This window comes from Episyrphus balteatus, chromosome 1 (genome assembly GCF_945859705.1).
Source record: "Episyrphus balteatus chromosome 1, idEpiBalt1.1, whole genome shotgun sequence".
Taxonomy (NCBI): domain Eukaryota; kingdom Metazoa; phylum Arthropoda; class Insecta; order Diptera; family Syrphidae; genus Episyrphus; species Episyrphus balteatus.
This window is the reverse complement of record NC_079134.1, coordinates 122,268,345-122,290,024: the sequence shown is the minus strand read 5'-3', so window position 1 is coordinate 122,290,024 and position 21,680 is coordinate 122,268,345. Positions and strand designations below refer to the sequence as shown.

General features: G+C 31.4%; 4 protein-coding genes across 4 annotated transcripts; 2 read left to right on the top strand and 2 right to left on the bottom strand.

Annotated features, from left to right (window-relative positions):
* The first annotated feature begins 3,095 nt into the window (after nt 1–3,095).
* Nucleotides 3,096–6,525, top strand: LOC129914752 (clavesin-1). Its single transcript, XM_055994115.1, has 6 exons — nt 3,096–3,227; nt 3,552–3,746; nt 3,810–3,904; nt 5,677–6,021; nt 6,075–6,253; nt 6,325–6,525. The coding sequence occupies exons 2-6, from the start codon at nt 3,611–3,613 to the stop codon at nt 6,443–6,445; spliced, it is 876 nt and encodes a 291-aa protein (XP_055850090.1). The 5' UTR covers nt 3,096–3,227; nt 3,552–3,610; the 3' UTR covers nt 6,446–6,525.
* Nucleotides 6,526–6,641: 116 nt separating this feature from the next.
* On the bottom strand, nt 6,642–10,990 carry LOC129914662 (kinesin-like protein subito). Its single transcript, XM_055993996.1, has 3 exons — nt 9,378–10,990; nt 6,889–7,078; nt 6,642–6,815 (listed from the first exon to the last, which is right to left on the bottom strand). The coding sequence occupies exons 1-3, from the start codon at nt 10,883–10,885 to the stop codon at nt 6,720–6,722; spliced, it is 1,794 nt and encodes a 597-aa protein (XP_055849971.1). The 5' UTR covers nt 10,886–10,990; the 3' UTR covers nt 6,642–6,719.
* A 915-nt stretch (nt 10,991–11,905) lies between these two features.
* LOC129914737 (ribonuclease H2 subunit B) lies at nt 11,906–12,960 on the top strand. Its single transcript, XM_055994091.1, has one exon. It carries the CDS (start codon nt 12,001–12,003, stop codon nt 12,934–12,936), a length of 936 nt encoding a protein of 311 aa, XP_055850066.1. The 5' UTR covers nt 11,906–12,000; the 3' UTR covers nt 12,937–12,960.
* A 2,460-nt stretch (nt 12,961–15,420) lies between these two features.
* On the bottom strand, nt 15,421–21,077 carry LOC129914763 (polyadenylate-binding protein). Its single transcript, XM_055994153.1, has 2 exons — nt 20,217–21,077; nt 15,421–16,725 (listed from the first exon to the last, which is right to left on the bottom strand). The coding sequence occupies exons 1-2, from the start codon at nt 20,766–20,768 to the stop codon at nt 16,501–16,503; spliced, it is 777 nt and encodes a 258-aa protein (XP_055850128.1). The 5' UTR covers nt 20,769–21,077; the 3' UTR covers nt 15,421–16,500.
* Between the last annotated feature and the right edge of the window lie 603 nt (nt 21,078–21,680).

Genomic DNA, 21,680 nt, shown 5'->3' with positions numbered 1-21,680 from the left:
TATATTTATATATAATTCAATTTTAAAGTTCAAGTGACCTCAACTCCAAATTTTTAAAGCGTTTCGCCCAGGCACGACAGTTATAATAATAATAATAATTTGTTCCTTTCGCACTTCGTCAAAAATGTTGCACTTATTCTACGCTTTTTTTTAGGGCGCTAGTATCGCGAAGAAACAAGTGGAACCAATTTGAATATGCTTCTAGCAGTCCATATATATTAAGTCAATGTTGCTTACCTACAGAAGCCAAATAAAAAGTAATTTTCGAAAACTCAAGCCCAGAAGTAAGAAATTTATTTTCGAGTCCTAACAAAATAAAATAGGGCAAATTATGTACATCAATTTTAAAACGTGTGTGTGCTGTCAATATTCAAGAAAATGAACCTGTTGCTGTTCCAAGCTGCGAAGAACATCTTTCTTGAAAGAAAAATTAGAAAATGAAATAAAAATAGTCTCAAAAAATATAAAAATAATTCCAAATGTGATTTATTAACACTAAATTGTTAATGTGTTATTTTATGTTAATTTAATATTTATTTATTTTTTTAAATACTTCTTAAATAAACTTCATTCAGTTTGTACTTTGTACAATTAGTTAATGTTCAGAGTATGTATGTATATATTTTATTCCATTAGAAATATTTATTTATAGCGTTTTCGTTTGGTCGTCCGGGACTGTCCGGAATTCTCCCGAACGATTCTGAAACTGATCGTTTGGCACTCAATGACAGTTCTAATTCTGAAAAAAAGAGAAAATCGATTCCGAATTTTGAGGCAGAATCAAAACCAGAATCACGCACACATGTTAACACTTAAGACGTCAAAGTAATGAAATGTCATTCTTTGTTATTCATTTCTCAATTTCAAGATTTTTAACTATGCACAAACTTTAAACTATATTAAAATAATGTGAAGAAAGAAAACAAAAATAGATAACTTAATGATAATAAAAAAAAAATAAACAAAACAAAACTTTCATCAGACGTTCGCATTTGATGTTTCACAAATACAAAGAAACTCAAACTTCAGAATAAAAAAGAAGTATCTAACTCAGATCGTTTGGCATTCCGGATCGGACAGTCCCGGACGCTTCTAAGAATTCCCAAACGCAAACGCTATTAGTTTTTGTTAGCTATGTATATTGTTTTTGTTTTACTTGTTTTGTTTGTTTTTTATGAAGAATATTATTTTTTTGAACTTTGTTTGTTCAATAATAAAAATTAATCATTAATTTTAATCCAAAAAACTTGTTTTTTTTTGGATCCCGAAATTGAGTCTGAAAATATTTTTCAAATCCCGGGATTATCCCGGGATCCCGGGATTCAATTTTTCAAATCCGGGGATCGGAAAATTATCCCGGGATTGCAATTTCTACTCTTGAATCACCCCGTATATTACACTGATTCAAAACAAAAATTTTTGAATCAGTCTAATATACATATACTATTTGAAGAGGTCACTATAAAATTCCTATAATTGTATTAACATTTTCCTCTTAACTGTTTTTCTATTCTTCAACAAAACTTGAGAAAATATCTGTCAATTAAAGATCGAGTATCGTAGAAATAAATCGATTACACTGGTAAACAAAATTTAACTTTTTTTTGCCAAAAGAACCAAAATATACTTTTCTAGTAGTTTTTGGGGTGCTGAATCCGAATCTGAAGTCAGAAAAATTTGATTGGCTTCCGTTTTTTAAATATTACCGTTATAAAATGCTAAAAAACGTCATTTTGGCTGTTTTCGAGATTTTATTTTTATGTAGGGTAATTCATTATACCTAAACAAATTTGTAACGGTTATAATAAGAACAGATATTCTTCTTTCAAAAACTGTTTAAATTTTCCCGATATCTCTTTTATTGCTCGAGATATCTTAAGTTTCATTTAATAAGCCAAAGAGAAACTAAACTTAATCTAAAGCTTAAGTCACTGGTCACAAAATTTTTGCCACAAGAACCAAAATATAACTTTCTCAAGGTTTTCGAGTTACTGAACTCAAATCCGCAAATGGAAAAATTCTATCAGCCTCCGTTCTTGAAATATAACCGTTATAAAAAAAATCATTTTTTTGCATTTTATAACGGTAATATTTCAAGAACGAAGGCTAATAGAATTTTTCTGATTGTGGATTCGAGTTCAGCAACGCAAAAACCTTTAGAAAAGTATATTTTGATTCTTGTGGCAAAAAAATTTTAATTTGGTTGGCCAGTGTTGTTCCTGATTCAAAGACCGCTACTTAAATTTTAAATATCTCGGGCAATAAAAGAGATATCGGAAAGATTAAAACATTTTTTGAAGGAATAAAACTAGCTGTTATAGGCAACGTGACAAATTTATTCAAAATTAATTACTCCACATAAAAACATAACCTCGAAAACAGCCAAAATTACATTTTTTGACATTTTCTAACGGTAATATTTCAAAAACGAAGGCCAATCAAACTTTTCTGTCTTCAGATTCGGATTCAGCACCCCAAAAACTCCTAGTAAAAGTAAAAGTATATTTTGGTTCTTGTGGCAAAAACCTTGTTGACCAGTGTTATTAATATACGTAAGTAATCGATTTCAACGATAACGAAGTAATTTCAAGGATACTAATCGTTTTACAAAATTGATTGCCATAAAAGATATCTTGAAAACTTGTATAATATGAGTAAGAAAGTTTCATAACTTATACTTTGAAAAGAAGCCAAGTATGTGCAAAAGATTTAAATTCTTACATCTACCCTTCCACAGATGCAATATCTCCAAATTACTACTCTTATATTGAAAATATCATGCTTTAATAACAAAATGATGAATTTTTAAGTTTTAAATTTGTTACATAGTAACAAATATGCACGTAGTAATTAAAAATTAAAAAAAAAAACTTGATTGCAATGATTTATAAAAAAAAAACTTATATTCATTCAAACGGGCGCCACTGTTTCAAGTTCAATATCTTTTTACCAGCTTCTAAATTTTGTTGTTAGAATTCTGATCTAGACTGGTACTTGCCAAAGGTTATCATAAAAATGAAAAAAATATTTTTTTTAGAGCACGATATCACTCACAAAGAATTATACCAGTTCTTATTAGTTTGAAATGATTGTAAATATATCAATTCAGTCAAGTTTCAACATCAGTCATTGACAGAAGATAACTCGATTTTAATTTTGAACATTACTGATTAAAATTTGATATAAGAATTAATTTGACATCAGACAATAAATTGCAAATATTAAAGGTTAGTCTTAAATGATTTCTTAGCGTCTATGTTGTGTTAGAACAAACTCATCATCAATATGATTTAAAACAAAAAAAGTATTAAAAATCTTAAACGCGAATGCTGTTCTTAGTCATTCAAGGGTAACAGCATTGATTAGAGATTCGTTTGTGATTCAGCTGGCAAAATCGAATATAATTACACCCGATTAAATATAAAATTAATGTTATTTCTATATCAGTGCGAGATGAAAAAGCATTAGAACTAGTTTCAAATAATATTATTATTGACGTATTGCATACGACTATCTCATAAACTAAATTAAATACTTGAAATTCTTCATAGCAAAATACGTTAGCCATTCAAAAAAAGTGTTTGCTATAGGATGAGCATTGCAGTTTAACATGGCTGAAGAAGTTTTACACCAATTAAATTTAAGTCCTGAATTGCCTGCAGCTGTAAAAGATGTTGCCATCGCACAGGGAGAGAATGATGATATCAAATGTGAGCTGGTTGAACAACTTCGAAATTTAATTTTTGGTAGGTTTCAATAACTTACCTTTACCGTTATTTGAATGATGTTTGTTATTGTTAAGTTTACAGAGAAAGGTGACTTTACCGCACATCGGACAGATGACGAATACCTCATTAAATTTCTTCGAGCTAGGTATTGGAATGTGGAATTGGCTTACAAATTGGTGAGTTTTATTATTTTTAATCTATTGTAGTTGAAGCTTATTATGATGCGAGCAAGAAAGTCTAGTGAATCAAGAGAACAAGTTTTTTGATGACAATGAAGCATTAATAGGATCACACAGATATGAATTTATTATTCTTAAGGTCACTTAATTTCCATTACTTAAGTTGTATTTTTTTGACAACTGTTTAATGAAACTCAATGTAGCTTATTTACCGCACAGTGGAACCACTAATACAAGAATCCGGTCAAAACTTCCAAATTAAATTAAGATCAGGAAAAAAAAATCAGAAAATAATTTTGAAAAAAAATTTAATAGAAAATGATAAAACGCCAACACTGCTCTTTTGGATCAAGCAAATATCGAGGACATTAAAAAGTAAAAAGTGACAAATGAGTTCAAACTCTCCTCCAAATAACTGTGTACAACTAAAGTACAATGATCTGTACTGAAAAACGAAAATCATAACGAAATTTTTCGTTTAAAATTTCGTTGCGATATTTTTTATGGAAATAAAGCATTTACCTACATAAGTCTGGCTTTACGATTTTTTACACCTAACAGGTAATTTTTTGTTATGAACAGTTATGAATATCATTTGAAAAAGTAAGAAAATCAATTGGCTTGATTTGTTTCGTCTTTAAATTAAATTTTTCTATATAAAAAAGATACGCATACACCGTAGTGACCCATTGCTTACATTGAAGGATTAATTGCAAAACTGTAGTAGGTAGTTAAATTTTTTTTTTTTTAATTTTTAATAAATGTCTTCGATTCACAGTAATCAACACGAATGTAAATTGTATGCTTGTCCAATACCAATTAGAGTAAGAAACTAAAAATAAAAGTTAATTTACTTGCATGCAAGAAAATTTTTGCAAGCAAAATTGTAATTTTTAAATTACATTCTTAGTCTTTTGCATTAATTGGTAAGTGAAAAAGCATGAAACGTGCTGTCAGTTGTACGTCAACGAACCTTGAAAGAACTTTGAAATATAATACTATGTATAAAACATTGGGCGACTTGGCATACATACCAAAGTTTTTAGTCAGTTTTATTGCAAACTAGCTTTTAAGAGAAAAACTGTCAGTTGATTCACGCTTTATAAATTCCATAACATCTGTACTTAGAGAGCTGAATTAAAATTTTGTATTCTCAAGATATTTCAGACGAAGTTGTTATTCTATGAAAACCACAAATTAAATTTGTTGAAAAATGTTTGTACATCATAAACTAACATGTATTATTTGAAAAATAAACGGCATTATCACGAGTTCCATTCGCATCGGAAGTTTTGTACGATTCCCGAAAAAAAACAATCAAAAAATCCTATCTCTATGAAGATTTGATTGATTGATTTCGTGATTATACACACACATAAGTCAAAATGAATATGAACACCCTACAGAAGTGAACCTCTTCATATATAAAAAGTCTTAAAATGTTTAGCTACTTGAATTCTGAGAGCAAGTTTGTGCTTTTCAAGATTTAGATTTTTCCTCGTAAAAAAACTTTTTACCGTCTCCATTTTTCAAATTATAAGTAAAACTTTCGGTACCAACATTTATTTGGCATAAATTTCTTATTCTAAGCTTTTGATCCGTTTGAGCTTAAATTTTATTATAAACTCTATTTAGCAAAAATACACTTAAAGGTTACAAAAAATGACTCTCACTGCTACTACAACAGTTTAATGTTTTATTTATAATAAAAATTCACTTACTTTTTTAAAAGGATAATAAAATTTTTGCCTTCAATACTTAAATTCTAGCTCAGCAATTATTATTCATTTCGAAATGCTAACAAAAATCTCTACGATGACGTTCGTTGTGTAGATCTAATGAGTCTTGCTGAACAGGAAATTGTTACTGTCACTCCATATAGAGAAAAAAATGGCAGACGTATTATGATTTTACGCTTCGGAACTTGGGATCCAAATAATATGCCAATTGATGATATCCTAAGATTGACATTGATAATTCTTGAGCTGGGTTCAATGGAACCTATATCGCAGATAGGTGGAGGAATTGGAATATTCGATTTAAGTGGACTAACTATAAATCAGGCTCGTTATTTAACTCCAAGTATTGCACAAAAAATAATTGCATTAATTGTGGTAAGCAAAATTTTTTGTATTTGTATATACTTTAAAATTCATACAAATTTAAGACTTCCAGCCCTTTGAGAACAGCCGCAATCCATATAGTAAATCAAAGCTGGTTATTTAGCACTATAATAAAGGTCTTCAAGCCATTCCTGAATGCAAGGATGAGAGAAAAATTATTTGTTCATGGCAATGATATGAACTCACTTCATGAACATATTAACCCGAAATATTTACCAAAAAGGTTGTTTTAAACTTAAATTTGTTCATATTTTGAAAACAATTATATTTTGTATAATTTTTTTTTTTTTTCAGATATGGCGGTCTTCAGGAACATTCCGTCTTTCCATTATCGCTGTGGACAGACTCCTTAAAAGCAGACGAAAAGGTTAGGTGGGAGCTAGAAACACTTGGATACAATGTTTCCGAATGCTAATGAACACTAATTTACATTAGATGTAGGTTAGATTAAGAATTTAAACATTTTTTGAAAATAAATATGATATTTAATTTGTACACTTGTTTAATCGCCTCAAATATAACACATAATGAAACCTATACAAAGTTTTAAAGTTAAAAATTAAGCTTAAAAGCAACATTAACTGAACGGACAATAAGAAATAACACAGTAATAATGAATAATAAATATATTTTTTATTCAAAATAAAACAAAACATTGATAAAATTAAAATTAAGGACAATTTTCAATACTAATCGCCCAAAGTAGCTCTCCGTTTCTTCGGTTGACCTTCTTCTTCGTTCAAATCTTCCAAATCACGAGCATGTTCAGCTTTTAGAGCTTCAATCTGCGATAAAAAAAAAAATGAACAAAATTATGCTTGTAAGATTTGTAATTCTATGAACGACTGTTTTACTCACCTTGTTCTCATATCTCTGCTTTACCATTTCGATTTCTGTTGCTAGTCGATCTTCCCAAGCACGATTTCTATGTTCCAAAGATTTTTGGAAGTTATTTACTAATTGATTACGTAAATCGTATTCTTGTTGACTCAGTGCTTTTTCTAAGCGCGACACTTTAGCCGTCAGACTTTCAATTTCATTTCGTAGTCTGGAATATTTTAATAGATAATTAGTTTTTTTTTAATTTGCTTAAAATCAGGGACCGAAGAGCTTCGGAGACTTTTTCAGTATCAATAAACTATAGTCGAAGTGTAAAAGCCTTCACTTTTTAATTACAATAAACAATTAAGTATGAGTTCTAACAATTAGGGCCGGTTTTTCAGTGAGTTCACTTAGATTAATGCAAACTATTATATAGCTCCAGTTACTCGCGATGCAAATTTTCAGTAGAGAAAGAATATAGAATGGTCTGCAAACATGGTGAGTAGAACATCAGATAAATTTTGCTCACTTAAGTCAGAGTAAATTCTTGACAATAGTTTTAATCAATCAATCCAAAAAATCGGTTCTATTCTCTTGAAACATGGAAAGAATCAGTGGTTGTTACAGTTGAAAAAAATGCAATATGAATAAATGTGAAGAATATGTTGCTAACGTGTGAAAAGATCAATAAAAACGCCTGAAGAAGTCGTAAATAACGACTATACGTTGGGAAAAGATGAAATAATTTTTTTTATTTGCATTTAAATTCAAACTAGCCAAAATATCCTGCCTAAATTCACAAAGTTGGTAAAAATTGGTGCCGAAAAATTTCAAAATTATTTGAAAATAATAATTTTTTTATTGAATAACAATCAAAAATTAAAATTAAGACCTCAAAGGTCACAAAGAATAATCTTAAAGCTGATTATTTACGGCTCAGTTAGTGCTATGTTTGAGTGTTTGAAGTAGTGTCCGACCGAAGGTCGATTTTCAGCCGAAGCCTAAGCTTCCAATAAATACGACTTTCGTGATCAGTCTGCACAGGCTTTCTTTAGGAAAACTTGTCCATGTACATATTATGCAATTTGAATTGAATTGTATTAGTAATTTTATTTATAGCCTGTAATTTTATTTATAGCTCTACTTTTGGAGAGTTTTCAAATCAACAAACAAAAAATTTAACAGAAAAGTCTGCAAAACATAATTGCTCAAACAGCCCATATCTTGAGTTCTATTGATCGCATTGACAAAATTGAGGTCTTATGTTTATAACTCGAAGTATTGTGAATTTAGCCCACTCACGTTAATTGGGAATAGTAGCAATGTTTTGCATCCATAAAAACCATATGAAGCCGCGAATTAAATCTGCCAGACTTTTGAACTCGTTACCAGGAACGCATACTCATATTTTGGTTATACCTCTACTCCCAAAATTTGCTGTGGGCTCTTAGACTTCTTTTTTTTGACTTGAACGATATCCATGTTTTAAAGTTCATTTTGAAATAGACCTTCATATCGATTCAGAATTAGAGCAAGGGGTCACCAAATTTGACGACAATAAACTTTTATGAAAATAACTATTACTCTTAATCTCCTGGAAGACCAACAACAAGATCAAATGTAGAGATTTTCTTTAAAAGGTGAAAAAAAAAGCCATCATTAATATGTGTATCTTATTTCGATTTAGAATTTAGACAAGCATTTGCAGCCGAGGATTGCTGCCTATAAATCCACTATGTAGAAAAGTGAGCTTTGTGTTAAAAAAGGAAATAGGAAAAAAGTCGTTCCCTTGCTTGGAACCATTGACTATGGAATCTTCTCGCTGTTCCGAGACATACATAACTTTGAAATTTTTTTTTTTAAGTTCAGATGGAACTTATCTAGCAATTTATCTTTCTCGAAGTTAAGTTACGTGTTGTAGGTAACTTTCCGATGAAGGTTCCTACTGATGATATTTAAAAATAAATAAATAACATTTATTTTAAATTAAATCATTTAAGTAATGGTTTAAATGTTGGTATCAAAAAAAACATTTTATAGGAAGTTAAACAAATAAAATCTTTAAAACATTTAAATATATATTAATCAACTTTGAAATAATCTGAGATTTTATTTATCTGGAATCCACTAAAATATGGCAAAATGACATTAGTGCAGAGTGCAGACACCAAAAGAAGAATAATTCCTTCAAAACGATTTTTTTTGGCAAAAGAGGTCTCTCAGAAAGCACTATACTGGCTGAAAAGGCTACAATCAACGTTTCTAGTAAGTATTCACAAGACGAGCAATATTAGAGGTTGGTTTAGGTGGTGCTGATTTACAATCTATAATAAATTCAGAATTTGTTTTATAAGATATTAGTTACTGAACAAATACAAAGGGGGAAAAATTAAAGTTTGCACAAGGCTCTCTTTGGAATCGAATCAAACCTACTCTTTAACTAAGCAAATAAGAAAAGAAACAAGTTTGTAAAAGTAAAAAATGATACCTAAAACATTTGAATTCATAAAAAAAAAAATACTCACGTAAAATTCTCCTCCAATAGTGCATCCAACTGACTCGTATCTTCTGCCGCTGTCGATCTCTTATCCTGTGCAGCATGCACAACAAACCATGAATACCTTGCACTACGTTCAGTCTTCGATATAGGTTGTTTAAAAACAATATTCTTTGCAATCGATGCGAAACCCAATACTTTCATATTTTCCTCAAAATATTTATCCGACGGATTAATATTCACAACCATGCATAATTTCTCTTTACCCAAAAGTGCAGATTGCAATAACATTGTTAATTTAGATTCTCTAAATGGAATCACATCTGCATTTTTCTTCTTTTGATTATTATTAGCTGCATCTAAACAACGTCCCAAGACCATCAAAGAAGTATTAATACGTTGAGCTTCTTTAAGACGATTTCCAACATTTCCCGTTTTACTTAGCCGCTCCGAACCAGCTAAATCACAAAATTTATACGAAGTCAAAGTAAATGTTCCCGGATGGGAAAACTTAATAATATCAAGGAAAAATATACAATGCGATCGACTTGAATTCGAATTAATCGCTGTCGATGCATATTTAACCTTTTGCAAACCAAATGTAAGCAGTTTATAAGCGTCTGATGCCATTTTGGCATGGACAGAAGTAAGATCTTTAATAAATACTTTTCCATCATTTGAGACAATCTTGTGACTTTGTCTTCTGGTCGTTGCCGATGGGGCAATAGGACTCAAAAGATCATAAACCAACTCATTGTAGATTTCCACAAAGGAAACCCATATTATTACCGAGTTATTTTCCAACACCGTTGTGCTAAAGCCATGTTCAGAAGCAATCTTTTGCTGAACACGATTATAAACCGACTGAACGTCGTTGCATGCAGAGATAATAGTCTGACGGAGAAGCATTTCTTTCCGCATCGATTCATCATCGAGAATTGTTACAACAGCGTTAACCACTTTGGCAGCTGGTTGGGGATACAAATTGCTAGCATACAAAGTGAATACATTTTCAATAGCTCGTGGAATTATACCCGGTTTGTCTAAATCACCGAGCAAAGTGTGTGTCTTCCCCGAACCCGAAGTTCCATATGTAAAAATAGTAAAGCTTTCTTCTAGCTCAATTTTATTTCTTATACATTTCTCATATATTGCATGTTGGTCAATGGCATTGTCAAATATTTCACTAAAAGTGAAATGTTTTTCCATTTGATTTTTTACAGTATTGCCACTATTGTCTAGTTGAGAGGTGACCAAAACATTACCTAGAATTCTGTAACTTGTGCAGGGTGTTTCGTTGGGTAGAGGACGCATGCGGAGGTAAATTAGGGCACCCTCTTGTTCAGCAACTGTGCTAGCAACAGAGACACTATCATCGGAAGCTTGATCATCTTCATCTTCCTCTTCTTCTTCTAAATTCTGGAATAGGGCTACTTGACGTTCGGGACACGGACGATAGCGCCTATCAATACTTGGATCTCTGGAGACGAGAAATGAACGGACTTCTCGTTTTTCCGGATCAACAGGATTAGGCATGATTTTTGTTTTTTTCAAAATTTGTAATAAAATTGAAATAAAATTCTTGATTAAAAAAAACAACAGTACACAAAGACGCGCAATTTCAATTTTAATTTTAAATTTAAAAACTGAAAATGGGAATTTTTTGACATTTGAAAAATCCTAACCGGTTCAAGGAATCGGTTTGGTTTTCATGGAAATGTAGGTTGTGAAAATGTTGGTTAATTTTAAGGTGTATTCAAGTTGAAAGGTGCGTTCACAAATTTATCGAATGAGCCAACTTGTATCACAGTACACATAAGCTGCGTTCCTTTGGAAATATTTATCTACTTTTTAGTACTTAGAGCTGCTTTGAACTACTTTTTCAATATAGCAAAAGTAGTTCAAAGTAGTTTTAAGTACTAAAAAGTAGATAAATATTTCCAAAGGAACGCAGCTACAATAAGGTAATCATGCCTATTACAGAAGACGCAGTGACTCAGTCCCCGGGAATCTACTCGATCCGCAACCGAATCAAATTTCAATCTGTGAACTCCCCGGGATGACTTTAATCTGAAATTATACATAACATTCCATTAGTTTTTGGGATATCTATTAATAATAATTTTAAAATTATATCATTTTTTTAGATTATTCAATATCAAAACCAAAAATCAAATACAACTTGGTAATTTCCGTAATACTTCTATACATTCATTAAACAAGCTTATCCGAAAAACAAGTTCTTTTCGGTTAAGTTTCGTTAACAGTATTTAAACAACAAGTAATACCTGCGATATTTCAATTTAAAGAAGCTGTTGTGTTAGTGGGGTCATGTTCTTCTTCCCGAGTAGATACGATTTGTATTGAATTCGTTCAAAGTGCGTTCCTTTGAAAAGCGCTAGTAGTACTTTGCCACCTCCCAAATGAAAAACAGGGCTACTTTTGAGCAGATTTAACAGAACATAGGAACTGATCAATGAACAACTTTATATCCTCTATGCTGAACACAACGCAGCATCATCACTGAACACAGCTTTCAAAATGACACCTTGCTGACATTTCACTTCCCGCGAAATAAATTTCGTTTGTTGATTTGTTATTTTATTTCTAGTTTTTGTTTAAATTATTTTTTATTAATTACAATTATAAAAATGACCACCCGATCAAAATCAACAAAAAAATCTGAAGAAATTTCTTCAGCAAAAAAATTAAAAAAACTAGATGCAAAACAAAAAGTATTCTTTTTTGAAAAGGATCTCCTCAAAGATTCCGAAAATTTGAAATTCGAATTTTTCCATCACCCGGGAAAAGGTAAACGTGCCCTCTTCATTGTCGATATTAAGACAAAAAAGCTTTTTGAAATTCAACAATTCTCAGAACCACATCGTAGTTGGTTAATTAATAATAAAGTTTGTTCCAATGGCAAAGCCTATTTAACTATTCCCATTGACAGTACCTTCTTGGCATTGTTTTATCTAAAGAAGTTTTGTTCTGAACGAGCCATGGCTCTGGATGACATTATCGATGATGATGATCCTTCGGTACATAAGTTCCTATCTCAGTATGTAATCAAAGATCATCTGGAAATCGTTGCAGATGTTAAAACAGCATCTGGAATGAATTATTTCAAATACAATCCACAGAGGACAATTGCATGGATGGCAGTTAAAGTAAAAAATTTAGCTGAGCGTTTAAAAAAGGAATCAATATATTGTGGTTTTAGTTCGCTATCACAAAACTACAAGAAAAGTGAAGTCACACAAACTGTCGAAGAAGTAGACTATTTGAGGAATGCATGTGATATTGTTGGATCGTATGTGGATTTGAATGTGCACGAGGAACTTAAGGAATATCTTGGTATTAAAGAAATGGAGATCAAAGCTGCTAATAATAAAAGAAAGTCTATCAACTCTGAAAATGGTTTGGCTAAGAAAATCAAATTGGAAGATAGCAGTTCAGAGAATAACATAGAAGAGTCACCTAAAGCAGCTGCACCAGTGAAAGAGAAAAAAGTCACTGCGAAGGATAAGGCACTTGCAAAAGGTGCCAAAGGAACGAAGAGTATATCTTCATTTTTTAAGAAATAGAAAAATAAATATTTATTATTAAAAAAAAACCGTTAACTTATTATTTTTGATGTTTGAAAATGTTGTCTGCTGGCTGTTGTCTTTGTAATTGTAGCTAGGTAATTATTGTTAACTTGTTAAAGGTAATCTTTAGTTTTATGTAGACCATTGTGAAGTTTCTTTTTCGATTTGGAAGATTGATTTAAAAGCACAAACAGCAATACTGCGGATATCACTGTCTAGGTCTCTTTTTAGAATAGATTATTTTGCCTAACAACAATAGTATCTTTAGGAACGTTAACTGGTCAATATGCTTTCTTGATAGTGACGCAGGTTTGATGATAAAAAAGTATCAAGCATAAGAAATGGAATGGTCAGAGAAGTAAGCTTCGGATGTTTAACTAAGGAATAGCCTATAATTTTTAAACAAACTAGAAAGCCCTGATATTCACTGCAAAAATGCTGGTGTGTCCCAGAGTTCGGTTTTGTCTGCGACTCTATATCTCATATTCATAAATGATCTCTTATCCAAAACCACTAATAAACTGAATTTTTTCGCCGACTACTCGTACTCAATACTCAGGCTTCTCATATTCGTTTTCATGTGACCATGCGCATCAAAAAGAACAAATAATAGCTGCATGAGCAAGAGCTTTCACTTTAACAAAAATGTAAAACCATAGCCATGTTGGCATATTCATTTAAACAAGAGAGAGCCATACATTAAAGTCTCATATACTCTATTCAATGTTACTAACAGGTAAAAAAATACTTTCGTAATTTAAAAAGCTTTTATTTGTAAAAGTTTTTTATAAGTCTCAATAAAGAATCAATGGTCTAAATTGTTAGGTTTGCTCAAAATGTGAAGGAAATTCTTTACTTCTTCCGATTTGCCTTCCATCTGTAAGACCTACGTTCGTCCAAACCTAAGGTAAAATTGATATATCGGTGTCTTCTACTCAATTCTCTCGTCTTTTCTTAAAAGCTCGCACTGTGTTTTTATAACATCTTAAGAGTATTCATAGCCCCTTAACGCGGTAATTATAAATAATTAATTATAAAATAAAACGCCCATTCCCATATTTGAATAGCCAAGTCTACATGACCAAAACAAAATCTGCCATATCCCAAAGAAATTAAAATTGGTTTGGTTCGCATTGGAACCGAGGAGGATGAGGTCATCGTCCTCGGTTCCAAAGCATGGTCACAATGAAATTCCATCAAATGACAAGGCTCTCGCTCACAAAGATTTATAGAACTATACTATATAGAATTCAGTTAACCTATTAACGACCGCCAACTAAGAAGGAAGGTAGGCCTAAAAACTACTGCTACAAGCAAATGCAAAAACACCAGACATTCAGTTCGCCTCAGAAATCGAACCGGGAGGCTTGCTGCCGCTTTATGAGGTCAACTCTGCTATGATGATAACTTTTATGTCACTGCTTGGCCCTAAGGTTCCACCTAGAGGGTTCGCAGCATTGGCCTCAAACAACATCGGAAAGTGTCTCGATTTTGAATTGCTGCATGCATGAGATCAATTTAGGCAACTCTCGTTTTATTTGCTTTTTCCAGAAGTTTCAATGCATTCCTATTCTTTGCAGTTATGGTCGAAGGTTGTATGGTTTAACAGGTTATTTTCTTTGTACATTACAATACCAGGGGGTTAAAGCACGTTACTTGGCTGAAGCATATTCTACTGTGTTGTATTTTGTTAAGACAAGGACTGGGCTTGCACTCCTTGCTTCTTATTTGATCAAGCTTTGGTACTCCTGCTGCCATATCAATTTATACTTATAAACATATTTTACATTGTAAAACATTTTCAAACCATATGTAGGTGCTGGGCAAACAAGTCTTTAACAATTCTCTCATTTTTTTCCAGAAATGAATTAATATCTGGCCCAATTGTTTTTCCTCTTTTTCGAGTTTTTCGCCGAAAACAGGCCATAAGGTATAAGGCGCTCACAGTCCAGGATGAATATGGGCCTCAACCCTCAAACCTCTCCAGTCAGGGGCCCTATTTTGTAAAACGATTATCGTTGAAACTACTTCGTTTTCGTTGAAAAGCGACTACGTATTACGATAATCGTTTAACTGCCATTTACCTATCGTTTAACTTTCGTTTTCGTTTAGCTGTCATAATATTATTGCGTTTGCTGGTAGAATTCATGTGAGCATCAAAAAAATATTTTTTTTGGTTTAGTTTGGCCAAACTACTTTCTCGTTTTACATAACCGCTCTTTGTCGTGACTATCGTTTACTTCAGTATCGTTGACTTGCCGCTCGTTTCGTATACGTAATAGACCCCCAAATCGGTCCCCTTAATTGAGCGCGCCTAAGATGAGGTCTTCCTCTTCTACGTTGTCCATCTGGGTTCGACACGAAAATTCTTCGGGCTGGTGCGTACCTCGGATTAGGTACATAATTATAATGTGTATACTATATCTTAAATAAAAATAAAAAACAACACAAAGACAAATAAATAACGTAAACAACGTTCAATAAGGATATAAGCATTATTTTATTCGGTTTCCTTTCCTCTTCTTTTCTTCATTCAAATATTAACAAATTATAATTTAAAAAGTGTTCTTATTTATTTTTTCGAGATATTTATCAGTTTGCCAAATAAAACATGGTTAATGTTAAATCTTGTTTTTTTTTTTGTTGCATGTGTATAATAAGGTAAAAAATAAAACAAATAAATTCATAAGGTATCTTAACATAAACGCTATGTAATAAAAATATAATTCTAAAATTGGATATTTCCCTATTTTTTGTTTCACCATAACTGTGGGTATAATATTTTTTTTTTGTTGCCATCTCTTCTCAATCAATCGACAAATCGATTTAACATTACTTTTTCTTGCACTTTGCATTTATATTTTTTGTTTTGTTTTCTTTTGTTGATTTGTTTTGTTTTCTCTTTCAAATTATAAACATTAACTACAAGTAAATTTAATATTTTTTTTTGTTTTTCATTTGTTCATATTTTTGTTTTTGCCTTAAATTACGATTTATATTTTTTTATATAGTGTATTTTTTTTTATTTAATTAAACTTTAATTCTGAGTTGAATTTTATATTCTCTCTGGTTTTAAAAGTTCATTGCTTGAATAATAAATTTGATGAACTTATTACTTTATAATTTCATTTGTTTTTATGTTTTTTTTTTTGTTTTGTTGCAATTTTACAATAATACTTGATTTCTTTTAGTTAAATTTTTGTTTTGTTTTCGCTTTTTCATAATAATTGTTTACAATAATCAATAATAATGATGAACTCAGATCAACAAATGTTGTCTTTTTTTTCTTATTTGTTGCAGTATCAAATGGTTTTTGTTAAGTTAAGTTTTTATTACATTTTTCTATGTTCAAATATTTAATAAAATAAAATTTGTTTTGTAAATACTCCTAGTACTTTGCTGCAATGTGTGTATTGTGTTTTTTATGTTTAAAATGCTTAATATTTTGTTAAAAGTGTTTTATTTTTTTTTTTATTTTATTTATTTTTTTTTTTTTGTTTGAATACGTTTACGTTTTTACTACAAGATACAGAAGAAGGAAGTAGAAATCCCCTTTTCCTTTTAATAGTAGAAAACGTGGGCTTGTTTTTGACGTTTTCTTTCTTCGAATTTTCGTTGAATCTCTTGCTGGCGCTCAGCCTTGTTTAGAGCACGAGCAACGTAAAGAACTTTATTCTCGGCAAGTTGCTTTCCATTGAGAGCAATAACTGCTGCCAGAGCTGATTGCGAATTTTCAAAGGCAACGAAGCCGAATCTTCTAGAGCGTCCTTCTTCATCGAGCATAACCTGAAAACCAAATAAATATTAAATAAAATGGCAGAAGAAGAATCTGTTAACACATTTTTCATATACTCCCAACATAATTGGAATTGTATGTTCTTGTGTGATTTTGTTTCAAATTTTCTTTAAGGTAGTTACTTAGTAAGCTAAATGGACTATGACGCCAGAGGCCTGGTTTCGTATTCCAACCCCGACCAATTAAAAACATTTTTTTTTTTTTCAGAAATTAGTAAAAGTTAGAAAAGAAACTGAGTGTCCGAATTACTTTCATCAGCAACCGTTGGATAGAAAGAATAAATGAACCATTTCATTGACCTGTAAGATTTCTCTACCTAACTATTGGACAAATGAAACACATTGTTTATGTCGTTTTCCAAAATTCAAGGAGTGACACTCCTAGCTATATAATCACTCCAAAAGGAGTGATTTCAAATTCCAAAATTGAAAATGGAGTGAATTTTTGGAGTGAATTCTTCACTCCCAAAATTTTGAAGGAGTGACGGAGTGATTATAGGTCGTTTCAAATCAAAAGTCCTGACTCAGAGTTTATTTTTTCCCTTCCAATAAAATTGAGAACAAATAAACAAAAAACTCAATTTTATTGGCTCATTGCGACAAATCAACTCAAAAATATAGGTCGTTTCAAATCAAAAGTCCTGACTCAGAGTTTATTTTCTCCCTTCCAATAAAATTGAGAACAAATAAACAAAAAACTCAATTTTATTGGCTCATTGCGACAAGTCAACTCAAAAATAACAACAAATCAGGCTTGTTCGAATGAAAGAAATGCTAGAGAAAAAATAAACAAACGAAAAATCTGAATTTGTTTATTAATGATTTCTATGGTGACGACTCCAAAATAATTGAAAAATAAAAATAAGATATTTACTGCCCAATTATACAAATGAAAAGATGTGAATAGAATTTTAAGTTATGAATTGCTATCATATAAACTGGACATTTCTGGTCCATCTTCACCTAGTCTTATAAAAATATCTTCGGCAAAGTTATCCCAACTGCCTTCAAATGATAAATAATTAAATAATTGTATGTTTTTTTTTGTGTTGCCCGCCAATATGAAGTGATGCAAGCCCGGGAGACTTGCCTCCGCATTCTGAAACTAACCCAGTGAATCTCACAGACGGATCAATTAATAAAATTAAAACTGTTCTTCATTATTTTATAGTAACTTTAGAAAAAGTTCAGCTGCCTCATAAATGCTTCCTTCCAGTAAGCGAATGAGTTCTTTTTATTTTTGCTCAATTTTCCATGGGACTTTTGATTTGAAACGACCTATAACAACAAATCATGCTTGTTTGAATGAAAGAAATGCTAGAGAAAAAAATAAGCAAATGAAAAATCTGAATTTGTTTATTTATGATTTCTGTGGTGACGACTCCAAAATAATAGAAAAATAAAAATAAGATATTTACTGCCCAATTATACAAATGAAAAGATGTGAATAGAATTTTAAGTTATGAATTGCTATCATATAAACTGGACATTTCTGGTCCATATTCACCTAGTCCTATAATAATATCTTCGGCAAAGTTATCCCAACTGCCTTCAAATGATAAATAATTAAATAATTGTATGTTTTTTTGTATTGTCCGCGGATATGGAGTGATGCAAGCCCGGGAGACTTGCCTCTGCTTTCTTAGGCTAACCCAGTGAACCTCATAGACAGATAAATTAATTAAAATAGGGATATCAAGAACTGTTCTTCATTATTTTATCGTAATTTTAGAAAAAGTATAGCTGCCTCATAAATGCTTCCTTCCAGTAAGCGAATGAGTTTTTTTTTATTTTTGCTCAATTTTCCATGGGACTTTTGATATGAAACGACCTATACCAATACTTCTACATTTGACTTCATGGACTGCTTGTCAAATTGTTGGGTGGTTGCTTTAACTTTTTTTTGTGAAGGAAATTATATTTATTTACAAAAAAATTCAATAAAGTATTGTAAAAAATCACTAAAAGTGAATTTAAAAGATTGTGTTATTATTTTATTCATTATTTCGTATTACAAACACATGCAAAGCAAACGTCAAATCACTCCACTTGTCAAATTCTTCGTGAACAAATTCCAAAATTGCACGAAAAAGGAGTGATTCACTCCCATAATTTTGGAAAACGACATTATTCTACTGAAATAGTTACTCCAGTTGAAATTAAAAAAAAAAAAACGAGGCAAAACTTAGCGATTCACCACGTTACTTTGTTGTTGCTTTTCACATCTTTGCTCACGAAAAAAATCAGATTGCCAAAACACACGGTTATTTTCGGGGAAGGGGGATGAAACGTACGAAAATTTAGTATATTAGTAATGATAATACATGAGCCAAATTCACACTCCTCATTATAAGGTATTTACGACATGTGTGCCAAAAATTATTTGATGAAAAATTTGAAAAAAAAAACCTATTTTATTTATGGGTTTATCCTGAATGTCTTCACCATAGACATTTATATATGAGGCGTTCAAAATAATAATGGTTCAAGTGCATTTAAAGTTTGTGTATTATACAGAACTTTAAGAAGCTCGTGTGTGTAAAGTTTTTGTTTTTTTTTTTTTTATTTATCCGGTTTTCAAAAACGCGATTTAAGCCTCAAACTTATTATCCAGAACTTTGCATAATATTGACAACCTCTCTCTGTGTTAAAAAATCGTATTCATACTTTTTTTTTTAAATATCTATTAAGAAAAATCCTTGTTAAGATGAAAAAATATTTTGCAAAAATGCACAATTTTCAAAAAATAAATTGATATGAATCCGCTTGTTTTTATTTTTTGTTATTTGATTAAGTGCACTATTTTGCATTTTTTTTATCCAAAATGGTGGATCGAGCTTACCCTTAAGATAAATTGCAGTTCCCATATGAGTCAATATTAAAACATGTAGACTCACTGAACTAACTAAATGTGTTAAAAATGAATTTTTGAGAATATATTCGATTTTGACAAAATTAGTTAAGTGCACGTTGACGTTTTTAGACTCAAATTTTATAGGTAATTTTATTAGCTAAGGGTTGAAATATCTATACGTACCTATATATTATACCTATATAACAATTAGTTCTTAAAGTCTTGAATGCAGATATTTAAGCTACTATAAACAAATCTCCTGAAAGCTTATCCGAGCGAAAATGTATTCACGACTATTTCGCCGAGTTGTGCGCAGCTCCAACTAAAAAAATAAAACGTATTTGCGTTTCCTACTGTAAGTGTCCAAATTTAGCGCACGAAAAAAAGGGAAGAAAAGAAAAACGGAGAAAAAAAATGTCAGCTAAAATTTAGCGCGATCTGCATACTAGACAAAAGAAGGCAAAAAATTAGATAGCTAAATATGTGAACCCATTGACCAAGCAGCTGAAAAAATATAACTGTAACCCTTGAACTCTTTTATAAATATTTTAAAATATTTTATATATACTTTTTATATGATAGAAGGAATGGTAGATAACATAGTTTTCCAATCAAATAAAAAACTTACCTTGTGGCTAGTTATTCTTCCGTAAGGCTCGAACATTTCGCGCAAATTATTATCATTAAAGTCATCATTGAGATTCTTCACATAGAGATTCTTAAAGTGCGTAGCTTTTTCCTGTTCACGATCCCGTCGTGGTATGAACTTCACAACATGAACCTTCTGATTATTACAGAGCATCCCGTTCACCCTCTCAATGGCCATTTTCGCCGCTCCCTCCGTCTCGAAATGGACAAACCCATAGCCACGTGAATTGCCCTCCTCATCCTTGGCCACGTTGCAATTCAGAATCTTTCCGAAAATCGAGAACGTGTCGCACAACGCCTCATTGTCAATGGATCGCTCCAAATTCTTGATATAGATTTTGCCAGCATCCGAGGATTTCTGGTGGCTACTTGCGTTATGATGATTATTGCTATGATGGTTGTTATTGTTATGACCACTTGCGTGCTGCTGGTGGTGATGATGGCTGTTGACGTGATGGTGCAATTGATGCGGTTGCAGATGATGGTGATGGTTGGATGGGTTTCCGCGAAACGTCATCGAATTTACGAACATTTTCTTGCTGCAGCGGGGGGCTTTCTCTTGTTTTTCAGTTTTCAGTGTTTCCACACAAATTTACTCGTTGGTAGTGGCTCTCTGTTCGGGGAGTTGGAAAATGATGTGCAGACTTTTTCTGGGTATTTTTCGAATGGTTTTGATGGTTTTTTTGTTAAATTATTAAACTTTAATAATATTGCTTATGGTTTTTAATGTTTTTTATTAGTTTAACATTATTGATAAGTGTAGAATTTTGTTTGGAAAATTTTCTGCACAAATTTTCCACCTCTCCAACACAAAAAAAATTGGTTTTAGCCTTTTCCTATGTGGTCGATTTTCTTAATTTTCAATTTTCTTTTCTCGTGTTGTTCGTGGAGTGAGTTCATAAATAAAAACGGATGTGTTGAAAGAGTATGAAATATTGCGTGGAACTTGGGTGTGTTCGGTAGGATGGCGACTGTTGTAAACCAACGCGAAATATTCGATGCGACAACGAGACATTCGCTTTTCCAGGTAGGCTTATTCTATAACGTTTATCACAGGTGATAAACATATTTGAATTGTTATAAATCCAATTTATTCCATAAATTAAGAATATTTTTGTTCATATTCAGAAATTTTTAATTTATTAAAATAATTTCTGCTTATAATAGCCGTTTTTTATTATCACTTGATCCATATAGATCATTAATTAAAATGTATTACAACAACTACATGAGATCTTGCAAGATCACGATTCGTGATCCTGATGAAAAGCAAGATCACGATTCGTGATCCTGATGAAAAGCAAGATCTCATGTAGTTGTTGTAATACATTTTAATTAATGATCTATATGGATCAAGTGATAATAAAAAACGGCTAATATTTGAACCAGGGTCGGTTCTAAAAAATCATTGTATTTTGACTGCATTTTTGCTCTCCATGACTTA